This window comes from Berghia stephanieae, chromosome 7 (genome assembly GCF_034508935.2).
Source record: "Berghia stephanieae isolate SIO BIC M18660-M18661 chromosome 7, UCSD_Bste_1.3, whole genome shotgun sequence".
Taxonomy (NCBI): Eukaryota; Metazoa; Mollusca; class Gastropoda; order Nudibranchia; family Aeolidiidae; genus Berghia; species Berghia stephanieae.
This window is the reverse complement of record NC_088366.1, coordinates 37,863,698-37,880,585: the sequence shown is the minus strand read 5'-3', so window position 1 is coordinate 37,880,585 and position 16,888 is coordinate 37,863,698. Positions and strand designations below refer to the sequence as shown.

Sequence of the window (16,888 nt, the reverse complement as noted above, 5' to 3'; positions counted from 1 at the left end):
TAAATGCGAAATTCGTTCTTCTTTTGACCCAACACCAGATCTTCCCGTTTTCATCAAAAGTAACGCTTTGATAATTGAAGTCCGAGTCATGGTGCTCTGACTGTTCTCTTTGTGGAAACGCTTTATTCTCCATACATTAACAATAATGAAGATAAAAAGAAACTATTATCTGAAAACAAGAAATCAGCTTCTCTGTTAAGGAGTTAAAACACCTGCATGACACAAATCCGTGATACTCCCATGTTCTACGTCATCAGGCGACCCGTCTCTCATTCAGCTTCTCCCATGCTCCCACCCCTCATCCCTCCAATCTCGGAATTTCCTGCTGGATGTGAATTGTTTTCTCTCTCATTCTCTCTCATTCAAATAAAACCAAGACATCGGGTAGCTTGTTTACCATTGGATTGAAAGCGATTTGAGTTCCGATTCAATGTTCGATGAATCGCTTTACCACTGCAAGGGTCTTACGATGTGCAAAAATTAGCATCAACAACACCATACCACCATCGTCTTCAACATCATACCTCCCCCCCCCAGCCCTCATCATCACCATTGCGATCAAATTATTTTTTCATGTACCAGAACTGGGATGACTTTGGCTCGTGTTCAAAATGACTATGCAAAATCATCCCACCAGGCTAAGTCATCCCAGTTGACAATACTGCCTCAGGTGGTGTTCTGGTTAGACCAGAATTGTTTGTTGTTGATTGTTTAGTATTGCTTGGTGCTGAGTTGTCACTCTTTGTCAGATTTCGTCACTCGTTATTTTATTTTTATCATTCGCTGTTATTTATAATTCTGTTCACTGTCGTCATTGTTATTGTTATTTATAATGTGAACCGAACAAATGTAAGATTTTCACGTCTTTATGAGCATTGGTAGAATCGGTGTGTCTTTTTTACGAAACCCGCCGAAACCCGCCGAAACCCTGCGAAACCCGCCGAAACCCGCCGAAACCCGCCGAAACCCGACGAAACCCGACGAATCCCGACAAAGTTATGGGAAGTAGGTGGCTGTGGGGAGTGAACCTAGGACTCAGGGAAGTGTACACCATTGGGGAGTGAACCTGGGACTGGGTTTCGGCGGGTTTCGTAAAAAAGAACCAGTGCTTTTTTACGAAACCCGCCGAAACCCGCCGAAACCCGGCGAAACCCGACAATATCCAGCAAAGTTATGGGAAGTAGACAACTGTGGGGAGTGAACCCGATACTCAGGGAAGTGTACACCAGTCGGGAGTGAACCTGAGACTAAGGTTATCGGCCGGTTTCGGCGGGTTTCGTAAAAAAGAATTAGTGCTTTATTACGAAACCCGCCGAAACCCGACAATATCCGGCAAAGTTATGGGAGTTTGGCAACAGTGGGGGGTGATCCTGGGAGTCAGGGAATTGCACACCAGTGGGGAGTTAACCTGGGACTGTGTAAAAAGGATATCAGTGGGAAATAAACCTGAGACTAAAGGGAGATGGATACCATTGAAAGTTGAAGCCGGATATGGGAGTTGAGTACCAGAGGAGAATGAACCTGACACTAGAGGAGGTGGGCGCCAGTGAGGAGTGAACCTGGGACTATGTAAACAGGATATCAGTGGGAAATAAACCTGGGACTAAAGGGAGGTGGATACCATTGGGAGTTGAAGCCGGATTTGGGAGTTGGGTACCAGAGGAGAGAGAAACCTGACACTATAGGAGGTGGGCGCCAGTGGGGAGTGAACCTAGGACTCTGTAAACAGGATATCAGTAGGAAATAAACCTGGGACTAAAGGGAAATGGATACCATTGGGAGTTGAAGCCGGATATGAGTTTGGTACCAGAGAAGAATGAACCTGACACTATAGGGGGTGGGCGCCAGTGGGGAGTGAACCTGGGACAATGTAAAAAGTCCCAGGTTCACTCCTCACTGGCGCCCACCTCCTATAGTGTCAGGTTCATTCTCCTCTGGTACCAAACTCTCATATCCGGCTTCAACTTTCAATGGTATCCATCTCCCTTTAGTCCCAGGTTTATTTCCCAATGATATCCTGTTTACATAGTCCCAGGTTCACTCCCCACTGGCGCCCACCTCCTATAGTGTCAGGTTTCTCTCTCCTCTGGTACCCAACTCTCAAATCCGGCTTCAACTCCCAATGATTATGGTATCCACCTCCCTTTAGTCCCAGGTTTATTTCCCACTGATAACCTGTTTACATAGTCCCAGGTTCACTCCTCACTGGCGCCCACCTCCTATAGTGTCAGGTTCATTCTCCTCTGGTACCAAACTCTCATATCCGGCTTCAACTTTCAATGGTATCCATCTCCCTTTAGTCCCAGGTTTATTTCCCACTGATATCCTGTTTACATAGTCCCAGGTTCACTCCCCACTGGCGCCCACCTCCTATAGTGTCAGGTTCATTCTCCTCTGGTACCAAACTCTCATATCCGGCTTCAATTTCAATGGTATTCATCTCCCTTTAGTCCCAGGTTTATTTCCGATATCCTTTTTACATAGTCCCAGGTTCACTCCCCACTGGCGCCCACCTCCTATAGTGTCAGGTTTTTCTCTCCTCTGGTACCCAACTCCCAAATCCGGCTTCAACTCCCAATGGTATCCACCTCCCTTTAGTCCCAGGTGTATTTCCCACTGATATCCTGTTTACATAGTCCCAGGTTCACTCCTCACTGGCGCCCACCTCCTATAGTGTCAGGTTCATTCTCCTCTGGTACCAAACTCTCATATCCGGCTTCAACTTTCGATAGTATCCATCTCCCTTTAGTCCCAGGTTTATTTCCCACTGATATCCTTTTTACACAGTCCCAGGTTAACTCCCCACTGGTGTGCAATTCCCTGACTCCCAGGATCACCCCCCACTGTCGCCAAACTCCCATAACTTTGCCGGATGTTGTCGGGTTTCGGCGGGTTTCGGCGGGTTTCGTAATAAAGCACTAATTCTTTTTTACGAAACCCGCCGAAACCGGCCGATAACCTTAGTCTCAGGTTCACTCCCGACTGGTGTACACTTCCCTGAGTATCGGGTTCACTCCCCACAGTTGTCTACTTCCCATAACTTTGCTGGATATTGTCGGGTTTCGCCGGGTTTCGGCGGGTTTCGGCGGGTTTCGTAAAAAAGCACTGGTTCTTTTTTACGAAACCCGCCGAAACCCAGTCCCAGGTTCACTCCCCAATGGTGTACACTTCCCTGAGTTCTAGGTTCACTCCCCACAGCCACCTACTTCCCATAACTTTGTCGGGATTCGTCGGGTTTCGTCGGGTTTCGGCGGGTTTCGGCGGGTTTCGGCGGGTTTCGCAGGGTTTCGGCGGGTTTCGGCGGGTTTCGTAAAAAAGACACACCCTTGGTAGAATCATTCAACATTCTTGGTCAGTTTCATTTCATATATTGAGAGTGAAGGTTCTAATCCACTTCACAACTTACGACTATATAGTTTTAACTGTATCTCCTTAAAAATCTTTTGTAATACAGTATCATTTGTATATATATTCTTGAAAGTTTTGGGTTGTAGCCCACCATATTTTCTAAAATGGATTGTCCTGGTTACACTTTCGAGTTAACGCACCAGAAATGTAAGTCTTTATTTTTAATTTTAGTCGTGTTTAAATTGTTTTAGATTTGTTGCCCCATTTTGTTCACCGAGATATACTTAATTCATTGTATATAATAATCTATTATCATTCCATGTGCTCCATATTTCATGTTAAAGGCTATCATTTAATGAATATTTACTTTTGTTTATTTTTCTTTCTATATTTCCATTTGATTATAATTGGATTGACATTGTGGAGGCACTCCATTTCTATTAGCATATTAATTACAATCCACGTATTATGTTATGTTTATAAAATTTAATGTGACCAAAAAATATTTTTTTAAAATTTCTTCGATCGTCCATCGTCCATTAAACATCATCATCATCTTTATCAACAACAATGTTCTCGTTTTTCATTTCATCTGTGTGTATAGCAGCGTTCGCCCTGGTGCGATATATCATATGTAATACCCAAATTAGAAGAATTTCTGAGAACCAACCATTAGTCGAATTTTTGAGAACCAACCATTAGTTGAATTTTTGAGAACCAACTATTAGTCGAATTTCTGAGATCCAACCATTTGTCTAAATTCTCAGAACCAGTCTACAGTCGGACTCGGTAAAGCGGACCTACAGTCGTAATTCTTCAGTCGAATAATATCACATCTCAATCTCGGTATACCTACAGCAATTGGAATCCTTTTAATCTCCAAATTCATCTCATCCTTCGACCTGCGTATTCATCACAACCCCGTTGTACCAACATGTCATCAACATGGAAGCTGTTAAATCAACTCGCAGCGCAGCTAAAAGCACTATCGCAGCACGTTGATCAGCAGTTGATTTTAATATGGAGTCATTGCCCGAGTTAATAAAAGGATCTGAGACAAAATTCCTTTACTTCTTAGATGCCCGGCAAAGATTTTAATCTCCATTGCAAAGAACAACGGGAGTCTGAGGAGGTACAAATTGTAGATGGATTGTCCCTGCAAACATATGAAACAGAAATAAAAAAATGTGTTTATGGAAACTATGTCTAAGTACAAGTCGTCTGCATTTCGTCAACCTCCGTCACCAACGAAGAATCATTTCTCAAATATTTGTCCCTCAACGTCCACGCCATCAAACTCAATACAACTTAAGTGACCTGATGTTCCGACGTTTTCAGGCGAAAGATTTGACTGTCCTGAATTTAAACACCTGTGGGAACAGTTAGTCGTGCCAGCCATAAACAATGACGTTCTTCTAGTGCACGAGCTAAAGGATGATTGCAAGGGAGGTAAAACGTTTAATGAAATCAGAAACATTAGTTCAGGTGCTATAAATGCTTATAAATTAATGTGGCAAACTCTCCTCGATGTTCATGACAATGTTGTATTAGCCGTAACCTCAGCTCTAGAAAAATAAAATATTTAAGGCCTGCAAAAGATGAGATCTTCACAGGAACTGTACAACTTATCTGTTCTATCGATTCCATTTTTTTATCAGCTGCAGGTCTTAAGTCAGTTGATTTGGTTTCAAATCGAGAGGAAATGAAATGGCTTCTTCTCTACCCCCTCTCCTGACCAGAGAGTGGGCTAAAAAGCAATTCCAATTATCTTCATTTAATCAGTTGAGACCATTCCAGCCGTTCTACTCATATTTGAAGTCAAAGCAACCCATGAGATACTTGAATACTGGTCCTCAATTGGTTAACAATCATAATCATAGTAAAACTGGTTTTACAGGAGATTCGATATACACCATTTATAGTACTCTGTTGCTTCATGTAACAAAGAAGCGGTCATTTTTTGTGATATCGGGTCTGATGCTACTAGGTGAGCCTTTAAAGGCTAAAAGACTAGGATCCACTGACATAGAGATGATAACCTTAACAGGTACAGAACAAATGAAAACAGCTCTCTATGAATTAACAATAGCTAGTGACATCGGCAAAATGGTACCAATCACCCTTTTCAAATTATCTGTTACCGAGACTTGTTGCTCATTTGGATCTATGTATTTAAAAACAAACATTTCCTGACTATTGCGAGGCAATATTTAAATGCCATTATGGTCCTGTAGATATACTTTTAGGTTCTGACCACTTTGGCCTCCACCCCAAATGTGAATTGGCGACTGATGATCAAAATCTTCGTCTCCCCCTATATCTGTTTTCCAACTAGCTTTCTGTCTTTGTCTTGGAATGAGATTACTTGGTTTTGTCCTGGCCCTGACCGGATACCCTTGATGAGAGGGAAACAGTCAAATGTATATTTAGTTTTGGGAGATGATATTTTTTTCCTTGTAAATCATCTCTCTGTTATGTAATGTATTATGTTTTGTTTACACATTATATATGATTTGTAAACATTTGAGTGTATTCCTCTTAGTGGGGACCAGTGCTTGTGGCTGGAAGGGAAACAGTCAAATGTATAGTTATAGTTTTGGGAGATGATATTTTTTTCCTTGTAAATCATCTCTCTGTTATGCATCGTATTATGTTTAGTTTACATATTATATTGTATGATTGGTAAACATTTGAGTGTATTCCTCTGGGACCTGTGCTTGTGTCTGGATGAGACTTTTAGGTGATCTCAAACTAAGTACTTTGACGGTGTGCTCTTGGAATCTACATCTGTTCCCTATTTGAACCAATTCCCCTTTGTCTTACCTTTTCTTGTGTGCTTTAATTGTAATTCTAGAACTTATTACCATCCCATTTTCTTCCTTTTTACTGGCGCTGATATGACCTTAATGTGTTGCAAGTGCCGTAAAACCCTTTAAAACAAACAAACAAACAAAATATTAGTATAATGAAAGGTGAGTTAGGCATTTGCATTAAAAGACACCATGACAGTTTGTCTTAGAAAACAGGTATGCACAAAAATATGAAAGTAACATTGCAGTAGATTTTAGATATGGCTGATCGTGGTGTCGCTTGCAAACTATCACAAATTGAACTCGAGGCCTGGGAAGGTACAGTTTTTTATATCTAGCTGTCTCACTTAGCAGAATAAACCCAAAATCCACGAGTACGCCAGTTAGAATCATGTTCAATCCAAGCCTGAATTACAAAGGAGTTTCTTTGAATTCATTTCTTGCAAAGAGTCCTGACTCTTACAAAACAACTTTGTCAGAGATTTGGTTGAGATTTCGCAAGGAAGTTGTACTCGTGGGAGACATTCATAAAATGTATCTTTGTTTTCCTTGAACCACTTGAACAACACGCACACAGGTTCTTCTGGCGAGATCTGGATGGTCGCGCCCCAGGTATTTGGTGCATTACTCGTATTCATGTGAGATAGGCATGCATGCGCCATTGCTGTAGAGGCCAAAGATATGACTGGCAAGCGATTCGAACATTTCAATCCAAAGGCAGCGTCTACCGTTATGCAATCTACCTACGTGGATGATATTATCGAGAGCGTACCTGCTGTGGAGGAGGCACATGAACTGACATCGACCATAGAAGTCATCTTAGCAAAAGGTGGTTTTAAAGTAAAAGAGTGGTTAATTGGTGGAATCAACGTAATCGACAATACTCAAGTAATACAGGTATTGGGAATATATTGGGATCCTGTCAGAGGTGCCATAACATTCAAAGTAAATTTGAACTTTTCTCCTAATCGGCGAGGTATCGGAATTGGTCTAAATCTCTCACAGATTCAGGTTAGTGATAATCTTCCAGTCCTAATGACACAACGCATTGTTGAAACAAGTAATGGGAATTTTTTATCCCCTTGGTTTGTGCTGTCCTTTCCTTCTGCTTTTCAAGATTTAACTTCAAGATATTTGGTTTGAAAAACTTGGGGGGGAGGGGGTGACCCTGTATCACCAAGTTTGAATAGCAAATAGCGACAATTTTTTAATGGATTTATTTGATATTGAAGCAATTAACTTCCCTAGATGTTTAAAACCTTCCAACAGTGTTGAAGACCCCAAGCTTATCATCCTGTCGGATTGGCATATGGTTGTGCGAGTTGGTGCCGACAGAGAATCATGGCCAACCGTTTTGGGGCACCACGGCATAGGAAAGATGAATGAGAATTGTCAGAGGCTTTTTGAACTCTGCTACTATCGCAAACCATACGTGACGAACATCTACTTTCAGAACAAGGCATGGAGACATCCAAGGTCAAAACACTGGCATCAGCTGGACATGATCATCACTAAACACGATTCTCTAAACAATGTTTGCTACACCAGGTCCTATCAAAGCGCTGATTGCGACACTGATCACTCCTTGGTTGCCACAAGGGTGAAACTGACACCAAAGAAACTTGATCACTCAAAGAGAAAGGGCCAACCCAGGATCAACATCAGCAAGACAGGTTACCGGGAAAAGAACATAGAGTTCAACAAGCAACTTGAGAAGACTCTCAACACAGCTCATAGAAAAGCAGAACGAAATGCAGAGGACAGCTGGAACTCTCTTAGAAATGCCATTTACAGCACTGCAGTTCTGATGTACAGCAAAAAAGGAGCGCAAGAACAATGATTGGTTTGAAGCCAGTATTACTGAGATGGAGCCAGTCATTGATGCCAAGCGCAGCGCACTTGTCAGCTATAAACAAAAACCAAGTCAGAGGAACCTGCAGGCGTTGCGAGCTGCATGCAGCAAAGCACAGCACACAGCACGACGTTGCGCCAACGACTACTGGCTTCCGTTGTCGGACAACATCCAGCAAGCATCGGACAGTGGCAACATAAGGGCCATGTATGCGGGCATCAAACAGGCGACAGGCAAATCTACAAAGAAAACTGCACCTATTAAATAAAAGACAGGGGAAGCCATCACAGACAAGGACAAGCAGATGGGAAGATGGGTAGAGCACTACTTGGAACTCTACGCCAGAGAAAACTCTGTCACCCAAAAAGCATTAGACGCAATTGAAGAACTGCCGGTACTGGAAGAGCTAGATGCAGAACCAATTATGGAGGAGCTAAACAAAGCAATCGATGCTCTGGCCTGTGACAGAGCACCCGGTGAAGCCAGCATTCCACCCGAAATTATCAAATGTGGAAAGCCAGTCCTCATGGAACCACTACATAAACTCTTGTGTCTTTGATTATCACCCTCTATAAAGACAAGGGAGACCGTAGTGACTGTAATAACTATAGGGGAATCTCTCTACTGAGCATTGTGGGTAAAGTCTTTGCGCGCGTTGTCCTCGCTCCACTGCGTCCTCGCCGAACGTATCTACCCAGAGTCGCAGTGTGGCTTCAGAGCCAAGAGGTCGACAGTGGACACGATCTTCTCAGTACGTCAACTTCAGGAGAAATGCAGAGAACAGCAGATGCCCCTCTACATTACATTTATTGACCTGACAAAGGCATTTGACCTTGTTAGCAGGAAGGGCCTTTTCCAGCTGCTAAAGAAGATTGGCTGTCCTCCACAGCAACTTAGCATCATTGCCTCCTTCCACGACGACATGAAGGGCACCATCAGTTACGACGGTGGAGCCTCTGAACCCTTCCCCATGCGCAGCGGCGTGAAACAAGGCTGTGTCCTTGCACGACTTTGTTTGGTATATTTTTCTCCTTACTGCTGAAGTTTGCATTCAAACAGTACCCAGGAGTCCACTTACACACCAGAAGTGATGGGAAGCTGTTCAATCTGGCACGGCTGAGAGCAAAGACCAAGGATCGCACAGTCCTCATAAGGGAAATGCTATTTGCAGATGATGCAGCTCCAGCGGCTGATGGACAGGTTTTCCCATGCATGCAGGGAATTTGGGCTGACGATCAGCATCAAGAAAACAAATGTAATGTGTCAGGATGTCCCCTCTATACCAGCAATTTGCATTGACAACGAGGAGCTAGAAGTCACTGATCACTTCACATACCTGGGCACAACCATCACCAGCAACCTCTCACTTGATGCAGAATTAGACAAGCGCATCGCCAAAGCTGCCGCTGTCATGGCACAACTGAGCAAGAGAGTGTGGACCAACAACCAACTCACTTTGAACACCAAACTCAAAGTCTACCAGTACCAGGCATGTGTACTCAGTTGCCTTCTGTATGGCAGTGAATCCTGGACAACATATGCCAGACAGGAGAACCGCCTGGAGAACTTCCACATTCGCTGTCTATGACGAATTCTTGGCATCGGGTGGCAGGACAGACTCACTAACAATGCAGTGCTAGAAAGAGCGAACTCCCTCAGTATGCATCTCATGCTCTGCCAGCGACGTTTGCGATGGCTTGGTCACGTACACTGGATGGACGATGGACGCATACCCAAAGACATCATGTACGGTGAACTAGCTTCTGGACGGCGACCAACTGGCCATCCAGCTCTGCGCTTCAGTGATGTTTGCAAACGAGACATGAAACTGACAGTCATCAACTCAAACACATGGGAATCGCTTGCTGACGACTGCAGCGGCTGGATATATGCGGTGATGGAGGGAGTGAAGAGAGGTGAGGAGAGGAGAAAGAAGAAGTGTGAGGAGAGGAGAGCAAGGAGGAAAGAGAGGCAGCAGATTAAAAAACCAAACACACAGTCAAACTACGTGTGCAACAACTGTGGTAGAGACTGCCATGCAAGGATTGGTCTGATGAGTCACACCCGTCGCTGCTCTCAACAAGACTGATGAGACCAAAGCCATACAGGGCGCAAACCATCTTCTCTTGAGACGGAAGGATGCCTACTATATATAAGATGGGAAATAAAAGATAATATGTTTTGGACTCGATTAATAATGGTAAAGTGCCGCATTGCTTTGGGAAATCGTTTTTTTCCATTTGATTATGATTTGATTGTCATATGTGAAGACACTCCATCTTTATTAGCATATTAATTACAATCCACATATTATATTATGTTTAATGTGACCAACAGTGAAGAGCTGCTGTAGGCAAAAAAAATGTGTTGTTAAACTACCTACGAATCAGTAGTTCGTTATATCAGTCAGACAAGAAGAAAGATGTTGATTGTTTAAAATATTCGCTATAAGCGTGCAATGCTGTACTTATCATTTTTTCAAACCTTATATTCAAATAGGAGCAAACCTGAATGCATAAACTTACATCGCAGTTAGTAGGTACTCAATATAGCGATTTCACAATGGGGTAACTAAGTTACCCCCGACATGTGAATCGGTATATACAGGTTTTCTTTCTCTTTGGAAAATGGGGGCATAAAGTTACCCCCATTTGTAAAAAAGTGGCATGTTGTGAAATTGCCAATGGTAACTATGTTATGCAATTTTTTATAACCATTTGAGCAAAAACCAGTAAATGTGAATTTTTGAGGATTCCTGAAAATATCAGAGAAAAAATCGAATTATAAGTTTTCTTAAAAGCAAAAAAGCAAGGCCTGGGGTGACAAAGTTACCCCCGACGTACTATTAGGGTTAATGATATAAGGGTAATTTTTAATATTATTATTATTATTATTATTATTATTATTATTATTATTATTATTATTATTATTATTATTATTATTATTATTATTATTATTATTATTATTATTATTATTATTATTATTATTATTATTATTATTATATGAGGAGGACAATGCATTCTCCAACTACTAATTTATCATTTTTATTTTCGCAGGTTAGGGTGAATCACTCCCAGGTGGCAACGCGACAGTGTTTCCTCCCTCAAGAAGACACAGCTATCAACATCTACATGTTTAGTGTTGCACTTTTTTTATTCAGCCTTTTGTGGCCTTTTAGTTTTTTAAGAAACAGACAAAAGAAGTATGTTGCATGACGCTAGTCTTATCCATATATAATTGAATGAATTTGTTATAGCAATACAGTAAATGTTATGTTATATGTATGGTCTTAGGAAGTTACGTCACAGACTGAACCCATTAGTATTAGTAGTAGTAGTAGTAGTAGTAGTAGTAATAGTAGTAGTAGTAGTAGTAGTAGTAGTAGTAGTAGTAGTAGTAGTAGTAGTAGTAGTAGTAGTAGTAGTAGTAGTAATAGTAGTAGTAGTAGTAGTAGTAGTAGTAGTAGTAGTAGTAGTATGAGTTGTCATCGTCATCATCGTCGTCGTCATCATCGTGTAGTTGTAGTTGTAGTTTAAGTTGTAGTTGTAGTTGTTGTTGTTGTAGAAGCAGTAGCAACAGCAACAGCAGCAGTGGTAATAGTAGATGTAGTAGTAGTAGTAGTTTTAGTAATAGGAGTAGTAGTAGTAGTTGTAATAGTCGTGGTAGTTGTAATAGTAGTACAGTAGTAAGAATAAAAGTTATACTAATGGACTAACGGAATCAGCGTTTTGAATCAAGTTGAGGACCCAAATATGAATAAATCGTTTTGATTTTTTTTTGTTCTTGTTTTTTGTCCATTTGTGCACATTTTCACAGATTATAGTGCTTTTGGGGGAATTTTTGGCACTTTTAGGGCCATTTTTGTAATGTTGGGCCAATTTCAGAATTCAAAATTTTGTCATTATTTCCCTTGATGGTTTACTGTGTCATCAAGCCTGAAGGCATGGCTAATTCTTGAATAAAACTCATTTGTGGTAGTGGTAGTCTCGAAAAAGACGGTTTTTGTCAATACTCAAATAGCGAGTGTGGTTTCCATTTGCATTCATAACTGCTTGCAACGAGATCTCATGCTGTTGGTTTTGGAAAAATTCCTGTGGGTTGTTGTTCCATTCATCAATTAATGCTTGCTCAAGCTCTGCAATGTTCATACTGGCTCGTTGATGAACTTTTTTTCCATCTTATCCCACACAGGCTCAATGCAATCGAGATCAGGGGAATTGGCAGACCATTCCAGGACATCGAAGGTTTGGTCCTTCAAGAAGTTCCCTGTTCCGATTGCAGTGTGGGGCATTGGGTTGTCATGTTGAAAAATGGATATTTCCTCATTTTCTTGGAAAAAGGGTACCTTCAACTAAGACAGCTGCTGTGACGTTTCTTATGAATACATGAAGGGAGTTTGAAATTGCACCCCAGACGTGCACACTGCCACCACACCGCACCAAACGAACGAACATTTAGCTGAAAATCCAAAAGTCATCAAATTTCCACCCTCGACGACTATCTGACCTCTGACTGACCTCATTGTGCTACCTGTATGAGCACTTTTGATTTTGACTGACCATTTTTTTAACGATATGCCAATTTTATTGGTGTCTTTAATCAAGCACGCTTCATTTTATTATGATAACAAACTCATAACAATCATTTGCACCGTTGACTGTTAAACCATAGACAAGTTTAGACATAAAAATTGTAAGAAGACCATACAAAGTTAGGTTTTGTTAAGTGAAGTATTTAGATAATGTCACCGTACACCAAATATATTTATGGCTTAAAAGAAAGACAAGAGAGTGCAGATTATAGTGCAATTAATTTCTTGAACAGTTAAGTCATCAAAGCCAAGTTACATGTTTGTAAAGTTGAATAATATCCATTCTTCACGAACCTACCAGAGCAAGTAGGCTAAGTATACCGGAGTGTAGTGTTATTTCATATCAATAGTAAATGATCATTGAATCTAAAATAGTTTGTGAAGAGAGTTGCTTTTTAATACTCTTAATACAGTGCAAAGTATAGTGGCATGACTGACTTAATAATGCTTTCGACCAGCAATGTCATCAGATATGGCAGTTTCGGCTGTCGTGAAAATTCAATGTTTATTTAATTATACATAAACAATGTTACTGATGCACCGTTTCTAGAGTCTATCGCATAATCCACTGAGCGTAATAAAGATTACTGTTAAATGTAATCTTTTACTTCCTTTTTAAAATCATCCCTCATGTTGGTGTCGGTCATTATGATTCGATGCTTGTCTTTGAAAAGCGTTTTACATTTGACATTCTTTCATATATTACTTTAGCACCCGAGAAATTCGAGTTTTTTTCAATTTATAAGAGCCACTAGGTCCATGAGGCGGAGTTTATTCTTGTTTCTGTTGTATTACGATAGAAATCACTAGTTACCCTCTGGATCGGATACTAGTCTATTGGTGGGGTTACATACTGTGTCTTCTATCCCCTTATATCTGTTTTCCAACATGCTTTCCGTCTTTGTCTTTGAATGAGATTACCTGGCTTTGTCTTGGCCCTGGCCGGAGTCCTAGCTGGGAGGGAAACAGTCAAATGCATAGTTATTGTTTTGGGAGATGATATTTTTTTCCTTGTAAATCATCCCTCTGTTATGTATTATTATATTTGTTATTTTGAATGTATAATGTAAGCATTTGAGTGTGTTCCTCTTTGTTGGATTTTGTGTTTGTGTCCAGATGAGACTTATAGGTGATTTCAAACTAAGTACATTGGTAGTATGCTCTTGGAATCTACATCTGATCCCTATTTGTTCCCAGTTCCCCTTTGTCTTACTTTTTCTTTGGTGCTTTAATTGTAATTCTAGAACTTTTTACTATCCTATTTTCTTCCTTTTTACTGGCAATGATATAACCTAAATGTGTTGCAAGCGCCGTAAAACCCTTAAAAACAAAACAACTAGTCTATCGGTGGTCCTGGGTTTAAGGGTTTGGGCCAGAAATAATCTCCTCATCACCGGTAATGCATATAGTATAGAAAAATTTCAACAGGACAACGAGTGGAAATATCTATGTTGAATTCGACTATTATTAACTTGGATAAAGACAGAGCACTAATCTTACAAATATAAGTACCATTATTTATCATGGATGCAGTAAAGTTGGTTTTAAAAAATTCTTTTGTCCAAAGAGCAGGATTTGGTAGCTGGTATTGTTTGATCAGATATTACTTGAGATATATACCACAATCCTATCTAAAGATTAAGAAGCAATTGTTGGTGTCCTTTAAATGATTGAGAACCCGTGATAAATATCGGCTTTAGGATATTTATGGTTTTAAAAGACTGGTACGGCTTACACATGACAATATAAAGACATAATTCAAATGATTAACTTTGTTAGTAACATAACATTCGTTCACTTTCGAGGATTTTAGCTGATTTCACTTCAAATGACCATAACTCAATAACCGTCCCTTAACTGGCAATTCTGTGTTCACTATGATAAAATAGGACATGTTAAAACTGTCACACATTTTAATACAATTAATATTTTATTCAATGTACTTTTGGTAGAATACTGAATTTTAAGTGCCTTTTTATTTTACACCATAATAATTTATTTCTGAATGAAATTTCTGCTTCTAAGCAGTTTAAAAGAAGAAAGATGGATCTTTAAGTAAACTGAACAAAACCTGGCTCATAATTTGAAAATTTAATCACAGAATAATTTTACAATGCATGTTTTATGCATAATTTTCCTACTCAGTGATCTCCCCTTACTCAATTGCCTGCAGCGGTAATTGATTACTCAGTGACAGCTTTATCTCTTGTAATCAGCAAGTGGTGCAGTCGTTCAGGCTAGATCACAGAAACCAGGGCTTTTTGCTAAATGTTCACTTTCAGCTCGATTTTCGGTGCCATACCACCATAACGGTTATGCTGATGAAAATCATTCTCCTTGGTGCCCCCGTACCCAACATCTCCGATCTGCAAAAGGCATGTGGAATCGGCTTTAGTCTGAAAAGACAACAGATCTCCAGTTACGACGGGTCCAATGGATATGGTGTCGAGTCCAGTTCAATCTGTTGATTCTTGCAGCTGAATTATGGCCACTGCGTTCAAAGCGCATCTGCTTCTCAAGCTCACTTCGTTACGACAACGCCTGATTGTTCTTGAATTGACCATTCCACTTGATCCCATTGTTCTTCCAGCTGTTAGAGTTGCAGGAATGAATCAATTACGAAGATGCTGGATTACGATGTATTGGTTCTGTAGAGGGGTGATAACTCTTGGTTGACCAGATCAAGGGAGACTATTCACCATGGATGCCAGTTTTCCATATGCTGGAATTCCGGTTTCACAGCTCCCAAAGTGGGTTTTTGCTGGTAAAGTTAAAAGGACAAAAAATTTGTCTACTTTTCAAGTGTTAGTCATTCAACAGGTCAGCGAAACCAGAAATTTGAATTAAAAAAAGTAATGGCTGTCATGGAAAATACGGAAGTTTATTCTTTGTCCTGAAATTTAAACAATCGACCAAAATAGTACTACCTGGAATTAAGAAGTTTATATAATCATGACCTACTGTGACATCATCATGATGATTCTACACCACAACCACCACATCATCATTATCCCCACCACCAACACTTACAACCGTCATCATCTCTACAACAATCACCACAACATCATCATCTCTACCACCACACCTGCAACCACCATGCCCACCACATCATCATGCCTACCACCATTACTACAACAACCAGCATCACATCAGATCCCTACCACTTAATACTACAACAACCGTCATCATTCCTACCACCACTACTACAACAACCACCACCACCACATCATCATCATCTCTACCACCACTCCTACAACCACCACCACCACAACAACAACAATCACCATCACATCACCACTACTACAACAATTACCACCACATCATTTTTACCACCACCACTACTACAACAACAACAACAACCACCACCACATCATCATCTCTACCACCACTATTACAACAACCTCCACCATATAATCTTTACCTGGGTGGGGATCCTGACCTCCCATAGTGGGCATGCTGTGTCTTCTATCCCCCCATGCCCGTTTCCCAATTGTTTCCTGTCATTGTCTTGGAATGAGATTACTTAGTTTTGTCCTGATCCTTGCCGGAGTTCCTTGGCTGGAAGGGAAACAGTCAAATGTATAGTTATAGTTTTGGGAGATGATATTTTTTTCCTTGTAAATCATCTCTCTGTTATGCATCGTATTATGTTTAGTTTACATATTATATTGTATGATTGGTAAACATTTGAGTGTATTCCTCTGGGACCTGTGCTTGTGTCTGGATGAGACTTTTAGGTGATCTCAAACTAAGTACTTTGACGGTGTGCTCTTGGAATCTACATCTGTTCCCTATTTGAACCAATTCCCCTTTGTCTTACCTTTTCTTGTGTGCTTTAATTGTAACTCTAGAACTTTTTACTATCCCATTTTCTTCCTTTTTACTGGCGCTGATATGACCTTAATGTGTTGCAAGCGCTGTAAAACCCTTAAAAACAACAAACAACAACATCATCTTTACAACCTATTTTTTATATTTGTTATGATTATTTATTCTGAAATCTCAGATTTTTTAAGGCTTTGTATTTACATCCCTGCATGTATAGCACAGCTACGTAGCATAGCATACAATGAAAAATAGGTTTTAGATCCGCTTTATGAAGGGAAGTATTTTCAGGTTTCGAAAGTTGACCAAATCTGGATTGGGTAGCCCTATTCGTCCTTAAGGTCGAATAGCATCAACCGCCATTGCCGTCCGTAAGGACAAATAGTGTTGCTTGCACTATTCGTACTTCACACTACAGCTGGGCACTATTCCGTTTCTGTTTGTACTGAGCTAGATTCGATT

At 40.6% G+C, this 16,888-nt stretch overlaps 2 protein-coding genes across 3 annotated transcripts in view; both read left to right on the top strand.

The window, feature by feature from the left end:
• The window catches only part of LOC144977197 (metallophosphoesterase 1-like), a 90,764-nt gene extending 78,976 nt beyond the window's left edge, over positions 1–11,788 (top strand). For both annotated transcript variants that reach the window (XM_078922142.1, XM_078922143.1), the window contains exon 10: positions 11,067–11,788. In XM_078922142.1, the coding sequence (XP_078778268.1) occupies positions 11,067–11,225 (159 nt within the window). In that variant the 3' untranslated portion in view covers positions 11,226–11,788. The remainder of the gene's footprint in view (positions 1–11,066) is intronic.
• LOC144977200 (uncharacterized) overlaps positions 1–16,888 on the top strand; it is a 90,586-nt gene that overhangs the window by 17,934 nt on the left and 55,764 nt on the right. The window lies entirely within an intron of this gene.